The sequence below is a fragment of the Netta rufina genome, assembly GCF_964035555.1.
Source record: "Netta rufina genome assembly, chromosome: 17".
Lineage (NCBI taxonomy): Eukaryota > Metazoa > Chordata > Aves > Anseriformes > Anatidae > Netta > Netta rufina.
The window spans coordinates 7,584,546-7,599,112 of record NC_140141.1 but is presented as its reverse complement, the minus strand read 5'-3'; the positions used below and the strand labels follow the sequence as shown (position 1 = coordinate 7,599,112).

The 14,567-nt window shown below is 41.8% G+C and overlaps 1 protein-coding gene across 1 annotated transcript; it reads left to right on the top strand.

Annotated features, from left to right (window-relative positions):
* The first annotated feature begins 4,016 nt into the window (after nt 1-4,016).
* On the top strand, nt 4,017-14,061 carry YWHAH (tyrosine 3-monooxygenase/tryptophan 5-monooxygenase activation protein eta). The gene is made up of 2 exons (XM_084297221.1): nt 4,017-4,453; nt 12,619-14,061. Exons 1-2 carry the CDS (start codon nt 4,367-4,369, stop codon nt 13,273-13,275), a joined length of 744 nt encoding a protein of 247 aa, XP_084153347.1. The 5' UTR covers nt 4,017-4,366; the 3' UTR covers nt 13,276-14,061.
* The last annotated feature ends 506 nt before the right edge of the window (nt 14,062-14,567 follow it).

Genomic DNA, 14,567 nt, shown 5'->3' with positions numbered 1-14,567 from the left:
TGGTTCCAGAAGTGATGGACATCTGAATTCTGATCTTATCTCTGTGTTGCAAATGATCGGCACCTCTGAAAAGCCCAGGGATTTAGCAGGATTTTTATTTATTTATTTATTTTTGACTTTCAGCATTTACTTAGTATGGGTGCCTTTTTATCTTTCAAGTAGGGCCTTCTTTTTAGTATAGTGCTGTGGTGAAGGCTTCTGATAAGCAGGCTTTTTCATGTTTCCCTGTTTATGCTTGTAAATTCTGCTTACTTCCCTTTACGTAAAGGACAAAAATACATTATTGTATCTGCATAGGACTGGCAAAAACCGTAGTCTGAAACAGATCATGAAGAGTTAAAGCTGCTTTCAGTTAGCTCCTGTGTTCTTGCCACTTACAGAAACCCCCACAACTGAGCATGCTTCAGCCTCCTGTGCATATCCCTGAATCATTCTGGCAAGTAAAAACACTGCCATAATCTTTTATTCAGACATAGTGCTCATTCTTCACTGGACTCTGAAATGAGCAAATGCTTGGAAATAGCACATTTTGCCAAAGAGTTCTGAGGATTTATCAATTCATGTCTGCACAGGGCATGCAGAACATGCAAAAAGCGACTGAGTATGAATGCTGAGTGATACTAAAGACACTATCAAAAAACAGGTTTGGGTTAACCTCTCTCTCCCTTGATGGCATGAGAGTTTCACAGGTTTTGTACAAATTGCTGCTCTTTTGTTTTAGGGCTCTCCTGTTGGTGAATAGATGCATAATATACGACAATTCACAACATGAAGCCCATTGCTTCTGAGCAGCACTGAGGCAGCGTAATCTTTCTCCCTTCATTCTAGCTTTTACCTTTGAGTTATGAGGTAGGTTCTGTGAGAATGATTGAAGATTAATACGAAATTGAAATATGACAAGTAGTAGAATATTTTTACACACACTGTGACAGCCTAGAGGGTTCTGTTGCTTGTTAAACTGTGGTGTATGGTTTGGCCAGAAATATATCACTGAAATTATAGTCTCTTGTGGTTTGGGAAAGAATCATCACACTTCAGCTACACCCACTCCTATCTTCTGCTCTGATCTTGTCATTGGTTACAACACCTTCCTTCCCTGATGTGCACTTATCTCACTTCATTGCGGGGATGTGCTGCCAGGCTTCTAACAATAAAAAATATGGATAGTCCTGAGCCTGTGAAACAATCTGTCCTTACAGCACTATTTGAACATCGTGCCCCCATGTAAGTGCCAGTCCCACCATTTCCAAGATCAGATGCTCACAGATTCTCCATCTTTGTCTACCGTCCCCATCTCTACTGCTTTTATTGTGATGTGGAAACCGGTTAAACTCCCACTTCAGTTTGTGGTTGCCTCTGCTCTCTCAGTTTTTCAGTGTCTTGTCCCCAAGGCTGCATCATTTAGCAGTTCACTAAATAAAACATTCCCATGCTGCAGAAGAAGAGAGGGGAGATGACTTGCTGCAGGAACGAGGTGGATGTTAGTGGCAGTACCACTGCTTTAGTTCCATGTGTCTCAGGAAGAATGCATGCAGCAAAAGGCGTGTGCTCCCCCCTGCAGCTCAGCAACTGAAGGGGGAGGCTTTGGGCAGCAGTGTAGGGCCGGGAAGACTCTGGTACGCTGTCTAGTCGTTCCCCCATCACATTTCCTTTCCATCAGCGTGCCCTGTAGCTCAGTCCCCTCAGCTAAGCATCAGCCCTGGGAGACTCCCTCCGAGATGGCTTGGCTGTCCCCGGTGCCCCTGCGTGGAGCCGCGCAGTGAACTGGAACGGCATTTCAGCAGGGAGCTATTTGCGGAACGTCGGTGCTGCCCAATAATCAGATATGCCTGTGGAGCGGAGCCACTGCCTTAGGTCATGGTGCAGTTTGCAGTGCCATAAGTTTCTCCATCTACAAATTGTTGCAGGGTGTGGTCACTGTGCCAACGGCTCTAAATCCTGCCTCGTGGGAGCGGTGTTCCTGAGCTCGGCCGGGATCGCGGGGCTCTGCAACGCAATGCCTGGTGCCTGGCATCTGAGCTTAGCAGGGGAAACAGAGCTGGGCAGTGTTCGGCGCTGCATTCAGCACTCCAGTAAAAGGACTGCTGACATTTCCATTTCTATTTGTTTTTTGTAACCCAGTTTACAAATACCGTAGCAGAAATAAAATAGTAGAATTAAAGCTCTTTGCCTGAACTCTAATTTGTTTGCATTTGTACCTTTGTAGGTCCTGGGAGCCACTGCTGCAGCTGGAGATCAGAGCACTAGATGCTGTCCACACAGGAGAATATAGGTACTCTCCCCCACACCTTGTATGTCTGAAATGCAATCTCATCACTTGCTTTAGGTTAAGGTCAGGCTCTAGGGATGCTACATACAAGGTTGCCTTATTTTAGCACTTTGCCTTGCAAGTGCTGGATTTAGACATGTGTAAGATTTTAGAGCAGTGATGTTACAAATCACCTTGTGGATTCCATATTAAGAGGTTTTGAGATGCTGTAGACTCAGAAATAGCCATTATACAGAAGCTTCAATTCAAAAAAAAATTATTTTGTGCATGTGTGAATATGTCCACGTATGTTTGGTGGATTAATGCACATTTTTCGACTCAGTGGGTGAATAACTGGTTTTAAAAATACTTGTGATCTGTTTCCCTTGGGAATCTGAAATTGCTGCACCAGACTCGGTTTTGTAGACCCTACAAATTCTCAGAGCTGTTGCAACACTTCGTGAGCTGACTAATCTCTGCTAAGGAGTTACTCTGAACTGCAGAGTTTCCAAATTGGAGAACTGGACCGGGGGTTTTGAATTGGCCCATCTTTTGCTATTCTTGCATGTGTCATATTAAAATCTGTATTTTGACTTTGAATCATACCTTTTCAAGAACATGCTCCTGATTGCTTTAGATAAAAGACCTTTATACTTCCGTAAATCCAGTGTTTTGCATTCAAATTAAAAGTGTTGCATCCATTCTGATAATGAATTGTGTTGATATGTGGGATCTATTCAGTTAAGGTTCTATATGTCTCTGCCTTCTCTTAGAAAATGTACAAATAAAATTAAGTTAGGAAAAAGGCACCATTCAGCTTGCATTGTGTGTACGTACAGCCGTGTACTTCACAATACTGTAGGAGCTGTTCCCTCAATGTTCTGGCAATCAGTTCACAATCTCACACGTGCCTTTTATCTTTGTACTTCAGTAGCTAACATTTATTCTTACTTTTATCAATATTTATTAATCTCCTTAAAAATAAGCAACAGGCTTTCTTTGAAACATTCCTCCGGTCCCTTTTAATACCTTACTGTAGCATTTATCTTAAGTGACGTTGACCCTCGGCTGTTTCAAGCTACCCTAAGCACGGGCAGAGTTAGGGCTGACCCTGGCGCCACTCTGCTGCAGCAGCACCGAGGCTAAGCGGAGAGCAGCAGTGGCGGTAGCGGGACCAGGCGCTGTCCCCTTCCGCCACGCGCTCTGTCCTCGTGTGGGGCTGACAGCAGCGAACCCAAACGTGCGTGGGTGCTGCGGCGCGGGGTTCCGGCTGGGTCAGTGCTGCAGCACGCCCGCTGCAGCCCGCGGGCCGAGCGCCGGTACAACACGCGCTGAAACCCCGCACCCAGTCCCGCAGCGCACCAGCAGTAGCAGCAGCAGCAGGGCGGGACGCGCCCGCTCCCTGCAGGCAGCCCCCGCGCGCTCACGGCGCGCGCCGCCGCCTTCCCGCGGCTGGGCTGGGCTGGGCGCTTGCTTGCTGCTGCTCCTGCTCCTGCCCCCTCCCATCGCGGCGGGCGGCAACCCCGCGCCGGCTCCGCAGTGCCCGCGCCCAGCGCCCACCTCCACCTTTGCAGCAGTAAAATGCAGCACTCGCAGCGCGCATGCGCCCTCCTCCCCGCCGCCCCTCCCTAGCCGGCGCCCCGGGGTAGCTATTTATAGCAAGTGACGTCACCTAGAAATAGAACGCGGGGGAGCCGGCGCCCCCCTCCCCTCCCCTGCAGTCCCCCTCGGCTCCGCCCCCTCGTTGCCTTCCCAGCGCGCAGGCGCAGGCGGCGGCAGCAGCGGCAGCGCGAGGCGCCGAGGCGGGCGGAGCGGGGCTGCTCACACGCCGCTGCCTGTGAGGGGACGCGGCCAGCGCGCGCGCGGCTGCCGCTCCGGGAGCGCGAGGCGCCGACCCGCCGCGGCTGAGGCGAAGCCCAACGGTCGCTGAGAGGGAGCCGCAGAGAGCGGGCGGCCGGGCGTGAGGCGGCGGCTGCGCTTCGGTCCCCTCGGCGCTCTACGCCCCTGCTCGCCCCCGGGAGCGCGTTCCGAGGCGCGGCTCGTAGCCCCCCTCCCGTCTCTCTCTCTCCCTCCGAGGGGCGCAGAGTGCCCAGCCCGGCAGCCACCACGGAAGCGGCCATGGGGGACCGAGAGCAGCTGCTGCAGCGAGCCCGCCTGGCCGAGCAGGCGGAGCGCTACGACGATATGGCCTCGGCCATGAAGTCGGTGAGTGGGGCTGAGCCGGGCCGGCGGGGCGCGGGGAGGGTGCGGAAGGGAGGCCGGGCTGCCCCGAGGCGGGGTCGGGGCCCGGGCGGCACCTGGGGCCGCCTCTGCCATTTTCTTCCTCCCTTATTTCCTCCGCGCTCTCGCACGGCTCCCTCGCGACCCCCCCTTGCGGTCCCAGCCCCGGGGGTGGGGCCGTGCCCCTGCCTTCCTCCGCAGCCCTCCCGCCGAGCCGCGGGAGCACAGGGCGAGCCCGCTGGGGCGCTGCCCCACATGGGGACCCCCCTGCCGCCCTCCCCAGCTTGTGGGGACTAGGGCAGGGGGAGACGGGTCTGACCTTGGGCTGATCCTCCCCTTCCACGGCAGTGCGGGCCACGCCAGCGGTTGGGGGCGCTGGGCGGGGGTGCCTGGGGGAGCCGCGCCCGGCAAGGGGAGCCCCTTCCTTTTCTAGACGCTTCTGCGATAAAAGGCACGAAACGCGGGCTTCGGCCACAAACATGAGCGCTCCGATTCGGAGATGGTCTAGTGGCTGCATCCGGGTATAAAGGCTGTTCCGGGCACGGTTTCATAAGCTTTAACGTTGCCTTCTTGCCTCTCCTTTGTAGGGTAACGTTCTCAGTGCATTCCTTACACAGTTGAATACTGACATGTGTTTAAACAGTAAGCTGCAGTTGCAACTCAGCTCCTTTCAAAACCAAGCAATGAAAATGAATTGTACTGACCTGTTTGTACTGGTACACAATAAAATCGGAGAATGAACAAACTTGCTATGTCTAGTTCCTTCTTTTTTTGAAAAAAAAAAAAAAAAAAAACCCACACCACAAAGCATGAATCTAAATGTTAAGGATAATGATAATGCTGGTAAATGTTTTATAGTATCCTTGCTGTATCTGTTTGCAACAGGTATAGTCTTGTTAATCTCTTTTTTGTGAACACCAGAAGGCCTCAAGAGGACTCAGGTTTCCCTTGAGAGTAGTGCTGTTTAAAGACATGGGAGGGTTTTGGTTTGAAAGAGCAGCTTCATATCAAGTTCACATTAAATGAATTTGTATTTGTGACAAAAATGGTCTTCTTCAGGGACTGGGATGTATGTCACGTTCCTTAAATGAGGGCAGGAAAAAGAGATTTATTTTGTTGCCCTTGTATTTTTTTAATGTACAAGTAACCTTCCCTACTGTGCCATAATAAATATTAGGACCAATCTAGTACATCTAATACTGAGATACTCAAGGTGTATTGCTGCTTCAGATCTAGACATTAAAATGAACTGTATTTAATGATATTACTAGAATTTCTGGTATGTATTATGTTTTAACAGCTTCATTCATCTCAAGAACATTTTCCATTGCTATTTCTAAAGGAGGCAACCAAAAAATCACTAAAACCCACTGCTGCTCTAGAAGACATAATTTCTAGGTGTAGACAGTGGCTTTTAATTTTTCCAAGCATTGCTGAACTATAGTGTATATATGGCTCTCTGCACATGTGAAGCAAAAAGTATGTTTGACGCACTTCCAGAAATGCATAAATAAAAATGACTAGTGTGTATGTCTAGTTGTCTTCTTAAACTGACTTAACTACTGTTCAGTTTTCATTCAGTATTGTCTAATATTATTTTTGCTCTCTAAGAAATTGTATAATGATGAGCTTCTGTAATTGGGAGCTTGTTAGTACTTTGTAGGTTAGCTGAGCCTTGAGCATTTATGATGCATGACATTATAGATGCTTAAATACAAAAATCAAACTATTAAAAAGGTGAGTTTCTTCCTGTGAAGCTGTTCATGTAATGTGGTATAATGTGCCCTTAATGTAGCATCTATTGGTTGCTGGGCTTTTACAGGCGTTAACTCTTAAGATGGTAGTTTCCAGAACTCCCTTTTAAGAATGAGTTGATTTTATAGGTGTGAGCTTAAACACCTATTAAATATTATGTGGGTTCTGTTCCCACACAGCTAATGTTTCCTTCAATTTTAATGACTGTAAATAAGTATTTGGAGAACTTTTCTCTAAATAGAAGAATATTCAAATAATCTTGCAATCCAGTGATGTTAAGCTTCTCTCAACAAGAAATCAGTGTTCTAAATTGGATAGGCATTCTCAGTTCAATACTTTAGTTTGATTTAAAAAGATCTCTGCATGTAACGAATGATTTTTTTTTTTTTTTTAAAGTGACTGTATGAAAATAGCATGTTTCCAGTATAATAGAAATGCAAGTGCTTAGTTTCAGTTCCAGGTATTTATCACCACAATTCTACAGTCCACAATATAGCCAGCAGCCTTATAGTTGCTCCTAAAACATAAAGTGACAAAAACTATTTTAACAAAAGCATATATGCCCTGTCTTTGAGACTGCCACTGAAGAAGTATGATAAAACTGTCATTTCAGCTGTTGCTATAAAGCTGAAGAAACACTTATTCTTAAGTCCTATCAGTTCACTATTCCATAGAAAAGCTAGATGACATAACAGTTGTAGCTTAAGTAAGGAAATGACTGTTCAATAATACATTTTTGTTGCTATTGTATTTTTGTTTCCTTAGAAGGGTTCCAGTACTTCTACTTACAATGTGTAGAGAGCGAAGTGTTCACTTAAATAGCTGTTACAAATTAATGAGTTTAATTAACTTTTTTTATTCTGCCAGAATTGTTTTAATAGCAAATAAATGCATGTGTAAATGTGCCTGTACTAAATGGCATTTGTCCAAGGGCAGTGGCAGTCCCATTGCATTAAATAATGCTTTAGGATTCCAACTATTTGAAATAACCCTACACGGTAGGTAAAAATTTGCTTCTAAACATACTGGGAAAAAAAAAACACAAGCTTTTGGCATAAAGGTTTTTGCTGGTAGGAACAAAGATGCTGAGAATACTGCATTGAATCGTTATGGGTGTAGATCATTCCAGAAATGGAGTTGAAATGTTGATTGTAAATACTAAATAGTTGAACAGTTATACTTTAACTCTTAATATTTCAGTCAGTATTAATTCCAATATGTAGTGCTTGGAAGGTTCATTAATTTATATTGCTTTTCTAGTATAGGTATGTAGCAGGTGTAGACATTTATACTTCAATTGAAAATGGAGATGGATCGCAGGTGAGATAAGTAATTTAAAATCAGTCGTGAAATAAATTTATTTCACTCTGAAAAGTATTGAGTCTGTGTATAATCCAGAGCTTTTTAAGCCTAATCGCATGAGATTCTAGTTCAGTTTGTAGGCTTTATCTATGTATGTGAAGGGAATTAAGTTTGAGGTGTTCTGAATTTTTAATACTGTATCACTAGCTTCTTCATATTAGTGTCTGGTTTTGGGTTGATGAGATAAGTGTGTAGGATGAGGGATTGAGATGCCTTTAATATAAACAATATCCTCCCTTGCTTTGAGATGACTTCCTTACTGTGGTTTTATACAGTAAATGTAGCTATAGAGCCTCCAATGCTTGGTATAAAACACTGAAGCTATGCGATACAAGAAATTGTTCTGGTTTAAACCTAGGTGTGAGAGGTGTGCTTGTGTAAGAAAAGTATGGGGCAACACCTAAGTTGTTATTACTTAGAAGTCATGCTACAATTAGTTTTTTCTATTAAGTGCTATTGTTTTTGCTAACAAACATTACAGAAAGTCTAGGTCTAAAAAGTAAAACTACATGGCTGGAGCCAAAGATCTTTTCTATTACGGAAAAGTTACAGGTACAACAGAGGACAGGAAAAAAAATCCTTCAGCATTCCAAGCTTTTCTTTACATCCCAACACGTAAAGGCAAAAATGTCTGGTTTTATTTAATTTCATAATATATCTGAAATTGATAGAACAGTTGATAGATCCCTAAAGGTCAAATAATTTTCTTTGAGAGTAGTTTCTTGTAATATAACCACTATATGAGGAAGGCAGATGTGTTTTTTAGATGGACATAAAACATCAACATTTTTAACCAGGATAGGGAATAGTTTGCCATTTCTCTTTCAGAAATCACCTTTGGGATGAGATGGAAATGGCTCAGAACTAATGAAATAAAAATGAGGGAGGTGAGGTGGAAATGACAATAACATCCTGAGGCTTGTTGAAAGGTGAGACTGGAAAGGAATGAGTTTCACTCCGAGCATTGGCAACTTCTACCCCAGGAGGAATCACTAGTGAGCAGCTACTCATCTGTTACATCAAGTTTCTGCACTCTACATGTATGTTAGGTGCTGCTCGCTTTGGAAGTGGTTATCAGTTTTTAGATTAACACAATCTGCTAAGAAATGGTATGGTATTGATATCTGAACTGTACCTTACCTGAGAAATTAATTAGCTTTGTGCTTTGAGGCTTGTGGCAGTGCTCTGTGTAGTCTTCCAATTATGATATGTTGTATCTGTTACAGCTGTGGTTGATGCTGCCAAATGAGAAGTATTGTCTGTCTTAAAGCAAACCTAAAAGCTTCATTTCTGTATTACAATATTTAATTCCTTTGATACAGTGCTAAAACCTCACTTCAAAAACTGTTAAATATGGACGTATGAATGTCCATTTTTATTTCTAACTGGAAGTGTGAGAAGTCTGAAGAAACAAGGGAAGACTAAACTGCTTTCAAACATTTCTCATTTAATTTCGAGTGGTGATCTTCAGTCTATTGACTGTTTTGAAGCTAATTTTATTTTGTGCTAGGTTTGAATAGCTCTGTTGTGGAAGATTAATCCTTTGCCATCAGACTGTTGGCTTGCATTTGGGAAGGCAATATATTTGACAACAGGCTGTATAGTTGTTGAAAGTTTCTGCTCTGTTGTCCAAAACTTGCAGTTAAGTCAGTTTCTTAATTTGTCACTAATTGTTTAGAAAACATTTTTGAAAGTCTTTTTTGGAAGACCAGAATCTTGTAATGTTTTTTCTCCCTAGTTTTATGTATTCTAAAAAGACAATACTCATTACCAAAAAAACCCACAATTGTTGAGAGAGAGGCTTGAACTGATATTTTTGCTGATTCTCCAAGACCCATGAGTAACTATTGATACATAATAAAGTTATTAAGCATCTCCTAAGTATATTGAATTAGCTTCTGTTATCTTTTCCTTTTTTATTTAAGGAATATTTTCAAGTGAGTTTATGGCCATCTTGAATATTAAACCATACAGTCTAGTGGTAATCTGAAATAGTTTCTTAAGAGAAGAGATTTTTAATAGACTTAGGTACTTTCATATTCTAAGTAGTTAGCATTTTTTCCTACATAGGAACAACTGCTTTATAGCTAGTCCTGAGGGATGGTTTATTTCTTGTTTGTGACTGTTTTACATGGATGTACCTTGAGTATTCCTTGCTATTTCTTAATCTTGCGATGTCAAGATAAGTTTTGTTGGTCGAGTGCTTACAGAGAGTTTTAGCAACCTTATTTAGCACAAGCTAAACCTCAGCTGGCCAGTTAAAAATTAATGTATGCAGTTTTCAAAAGGTAAAATGACTGTAGACCTACTTCTAATACTGAAGGTTGAGTAAAAACCAACCAAGATGACCAAAGATTATGCTAGACTTTACAAGTTTCTCCCTCTGTTAATGGGCAGTTTAAGAGTTTGAATGTAAGAAATTTCTGCAAATACACTGTTTATCAATACCTGCATTGAATTTGAGTTATGGTTAAGGAAGGGAAGGTGGGAGGGCTTTTCAGGTGTAGGTTATTTGCAAATGTTGCATCTCCTGTGCAAGTGGGCTTTATGAATCAGCATTTTCAGGGTGGGTGTTGTGATGCGTTCTCTGCGTTTGAAAATGAGTAACATCTGCAGAGAGAGAATGGACTAGAAAAATCTGGAATACTCTTTCAAGGCTAGTGGTATTGGTGTAAGATTGTATTTTGTCTCTTGTGACAAATGAGATGAAATTTTGAAAATTGACAACTTAAAAGGATGTAAGTAAATACACCAGCTGAATGGTATAGTAAAAATTCAGGTTTTAGTAATCTATTTTTTTTCAGTGCTTCTCAGGATATTTGTTAGAAACTGTAAAATACCATTCTGGTGTCTTTGCTACACAGAAGATAACTGTCTTTATTTTAAAGCTTAAGAAGTCACCTTAAGGAGGTAGAAGAAATAAATAAGGGTTAGGGTGACTGTATATCTCAGTTCACAAATAGATGAACACTAGCATTTAGGAGGGTCCCTAATCTGAAGCAGAGGGAAAGGGATTGAATATGAAGGTATTAGCACATAGTTGAGGGTAAGAAACAGGTGATAAATGGAGGACAAGGTGAAAAATTGTGATGATGATGATGCATTGGATAAAGAATTAGGGTAGCTGTAGGTAGATTTCATTTCTGTCACATGGAGTCTGGGTTACAAGGGCAAGAGGTGGCACATCTCTTACTATTGTCCCTCCAAGACTCAAGTTAGTTTTGTGCATCCATAGTTACCTTTGTCCTGTATAGTTTTTCATACTCAACATACAGGTAACATAGCACAATAGTATGTTATCTTGAAAAATACTAGAAAAAACGCTTGATATGTTAATGAAGACAGGTGGGGGGAAAAAACTTTACTGTTAAGTAGTGTTTGAAGTTTTAACAAAGCATCATTGATTCCTTTAAAATAAGCCACTCTGAGAGAACTTGAAGTTCTTTCAAGTGCAGGCCTTTCAAGTGAAGTTCTCCAGTAGTGTAGGAAAGACCAAGTGATCAAAGACAAAGAAGCAAGTGATAATCTGTGGTGGTTTTTATTCTACTTCTGTAAAAGGAAATGCTCTTCTAATAGACCGTAGGGAATACAAATCTCTTGGCTGAGCCCTGACATCTAGAAGGAGTTGTCTTTACTAGAGAGGATAATACAGGTAGATCATACAGATTGTGCCTAGGAGAATGTTGAGTGGAAGCTATGAAGAAGCTTGTGACAACTACATTAGAGTTGATTCCTGTGCATTTTACCCTTTGTAGACAGTCTGTCATTACATTAGGCCAGGCAGAGAAGTGTCTTGTGGGAATTGAGGCCCCTTGAGCTGTTGGGAAGAGGTATTTTGGAGACAACTAAATTTTCCGTAAGCTCTCTTATGGAAACAGATAATTCATAGAATCATAGAAACATAGAGTGGCTTGGGTTGGAAGGGACCTTAAAGATCATCTAATTCCATCCCCCCCCGCAATGGGCAGGGACACCTTCCACTGGAAGGTGTATAATTCATATAAACTATTTCTTTAGACTAGGAAGGATGTGTTCACTGGATGGTACACTGGCTACACCAAAGGTCTAAAAATAATGTAAATATCTGTGACAGTTGTTTGCAGTGTACAAGTATTTGCAGATGTTCTGATGTGTCATGTGGTGTAAATACGCACATTTTTGAAAGTAGTTAATGATTTTAGCAGTGTGAGTAGCGTCGGGTTTACTTTCACATGGAAGTATGTATCCTTAGAATTCTAGTGCCTTCTTTCAATGCAGTTAATGCAGTATTCTTAAAAGTAGTTGAGCTGTGTTTTTAATCTAATTCCTCAGCTTAATTTCATGTTTCTAAACATGCAAAAATTGAACAACTCGAAGTGACTGAGTTTGAAAGGCATTTTTCCCTAATTATCAGTGAGTGAAAAAGGCCTAAATGCAGTATTAAATTTCTTCCATGTTTATCCCAGAAATTTGTCAGCACCCATCAGTCTACAGATATCCAGATAACTTTTGCATTACGTTATATAATTGCTCATTAAGTGAAAGATAATATGAAACACTAATTCCATTTGTACTATGTAGAGCTTAATCATATTGACTTCAGCGCTTCCATCTCTGCTGTAGAATGAAAGCAAGCAGCAGGGGAAAAGAAATGCAAGGACTGCATCAGTTTCCAGTGTCTGTGCTGTGTTCCAGATTCGTAAAACTGGTATTCTAGGTACATTTAAATTCATTGTTAAATATGTAGTCTGCATAATTATAGCAAAGACTTCCTAAGAACTGAGCCCTCCTGCGAATGCTTCTCCGTTACTCCAGTCTGACTCACCCTCATTCAGTGAATATGCTTTGTAATGGGTTTTAAATACCAGTTCTATTACAGCAGAACTGTGGGGGTATTCATTATGTCTTGACTGCAAAACCAGTTTTAAATTTTCAGTGTTACAAACTGTCTCCTGTCTAGAAGGAATTTAGAATGTGATGAATTTACCATGTGATGCAAGCTCCCATGCTCTTTAGGCAAGCCCTTTAAATTTGATCTTTGTCTGTATTTTCAGGTAACTGAGCTGAACGAGCCTCTCTCAAATGAGGACAGAAACCTGCTGTCTGTAGCCTACAAGAATGTAGTTGGAGCTAGACGATCTTCCTGGCGTGTGATCAGCAGCATAGAGCAGAAGACTATGGCGGATGGGAATGAGAAGAAGCTGGAGAAGGTCAAAGCCTATAGGGAGAAGATAGAAAAGGAGCTTGAGACGGTCTGCAATGATGTTTTGGCTCTCCTCGATAAGTACTTGATCAAGAACTGCAATGACTTCCAGTATGAGAGCAAGGTCTTTTATCTGAAAATGAAAGGAGATTATTACCGCTACTTGGCAGAAGTTGCTGCTGGAGAGAAGAAGAACAGTGTCGTGGAAGCCTCAGAAGCTGCCTATAAAGAGGCCTTTGAAATCAGCAAAGAGCACATGCAGCCCACTCACCCAATTAGGCTTGGGCTGGCACTCAATTTCTCGGTGTTCTACTATGAAATCCAGAATGCCCCTGAGCAAGCCTGCCTTTTAGCCAAACAAGCCTTTGATGATGCCATAGCAGAGCTGGACACACTAAACGAGGATTCCTACAAGGACTCCACTCTCATCATGCAGTTACTTCGAGATAACCTCACTCTGTGGACGAGTGACCAGCAAGATGAAGAAGCAGGAGAGGGCAATAATTAAAAAGCTTTTCTCTGATCTGTCTTTCATCCACTTCACAATCCCCGTCATCACCAATATTACCTTGCCACAGTCACACTAAATATCTAGTGCTAAGCATATCTGTATTGTACAGCTGTTCAGATCTGCTGTCCACTTTATCAAGAAGCAGTTTCAGATGAGTCTTCATGGGCATTGATGGATCGATTGGTTTATTGGCCCTATTTATCTTAGGTGCACTTAAACAGTGCAGAAAGATGCATATTAAATGAGGCATTTTTAGTTTGCCTGTTGATTAGAACATAAGGGGAAGAATAATGGAAAGCGATTGAGGATGATTAGATTCCAGTTAAAATTTTTGCCATTTGAAATGAGCTGACAGTTCTGTTAAGCAGTACATTTTGTGCATGCAAAGTCAATTAGCCACCTCAATTTTTTTTCCAGTCAATGAAAGCAGTTAAGCTGATGTGAAATGACAGCCCTGTTCATCAGTTTACAATAAACTGTTTGAAATGTGAGGTTTCAGTAGCAATTTTTTTTTTGCCTCTAACTTATGTGCACAGTTTATTTTAATGCAGTGCATCTACCTAAGAGTTTTGATACTTGTAACCTTTTGCAGTTGTTTTGAAGAATCATGAATTTATTTTTTTGTAAATTCTGGCTGTTTCGTTGTCTGTGTATTCTGACAACACTATGTCATTATTAGCCCATGTTAAGATGGATGACTGAGATGCCGGACTTCTAAATTAAATGTTTTGGAATTAAATGAATAAAATAAAATGCTGCTTCGGGGTTATTATCTCTACATAAGCTGTCCTGTCTTTTGTTCAGAGTAAAGATTGAGTTACTTACTATATCATTGATGGGTCAAAACATGTTCAATCAAAAGTGTAGTGAGAAGTTGCCTCATATGCTAAAAATAAATGAACAAACAATGGTATGCTGAAATGAGAAAAAACAGAACACAACACAGCAAACTAAAATGATACTGCTCACCTGTGTTAAAAATGAAGTTTCCAAAGCTATGTTCTAGTTAATTTGCTTGGTAGAGCAGTTGTAATGCAATTCTGCTGAGGAGCTAAAATGTAGTAAGGAATAGTAATTGTTACACAGGTGCAGAGATTTGTATTATTTACTTCTGTCCACACTAAACCATTTTTTCTGAAGTACCAAACAAAAAATCACCTTTACACATTTAAGTCTTAGTACCAATGCAGTATTTATTTTTAAAGAATGCCTCTGTTGTAGCTAACTTAAATCTAGTCCCCAAACTTAGTTTTTTTTTTTTTTTTTTTTTTTTTTTTTTTTTTTTTTTT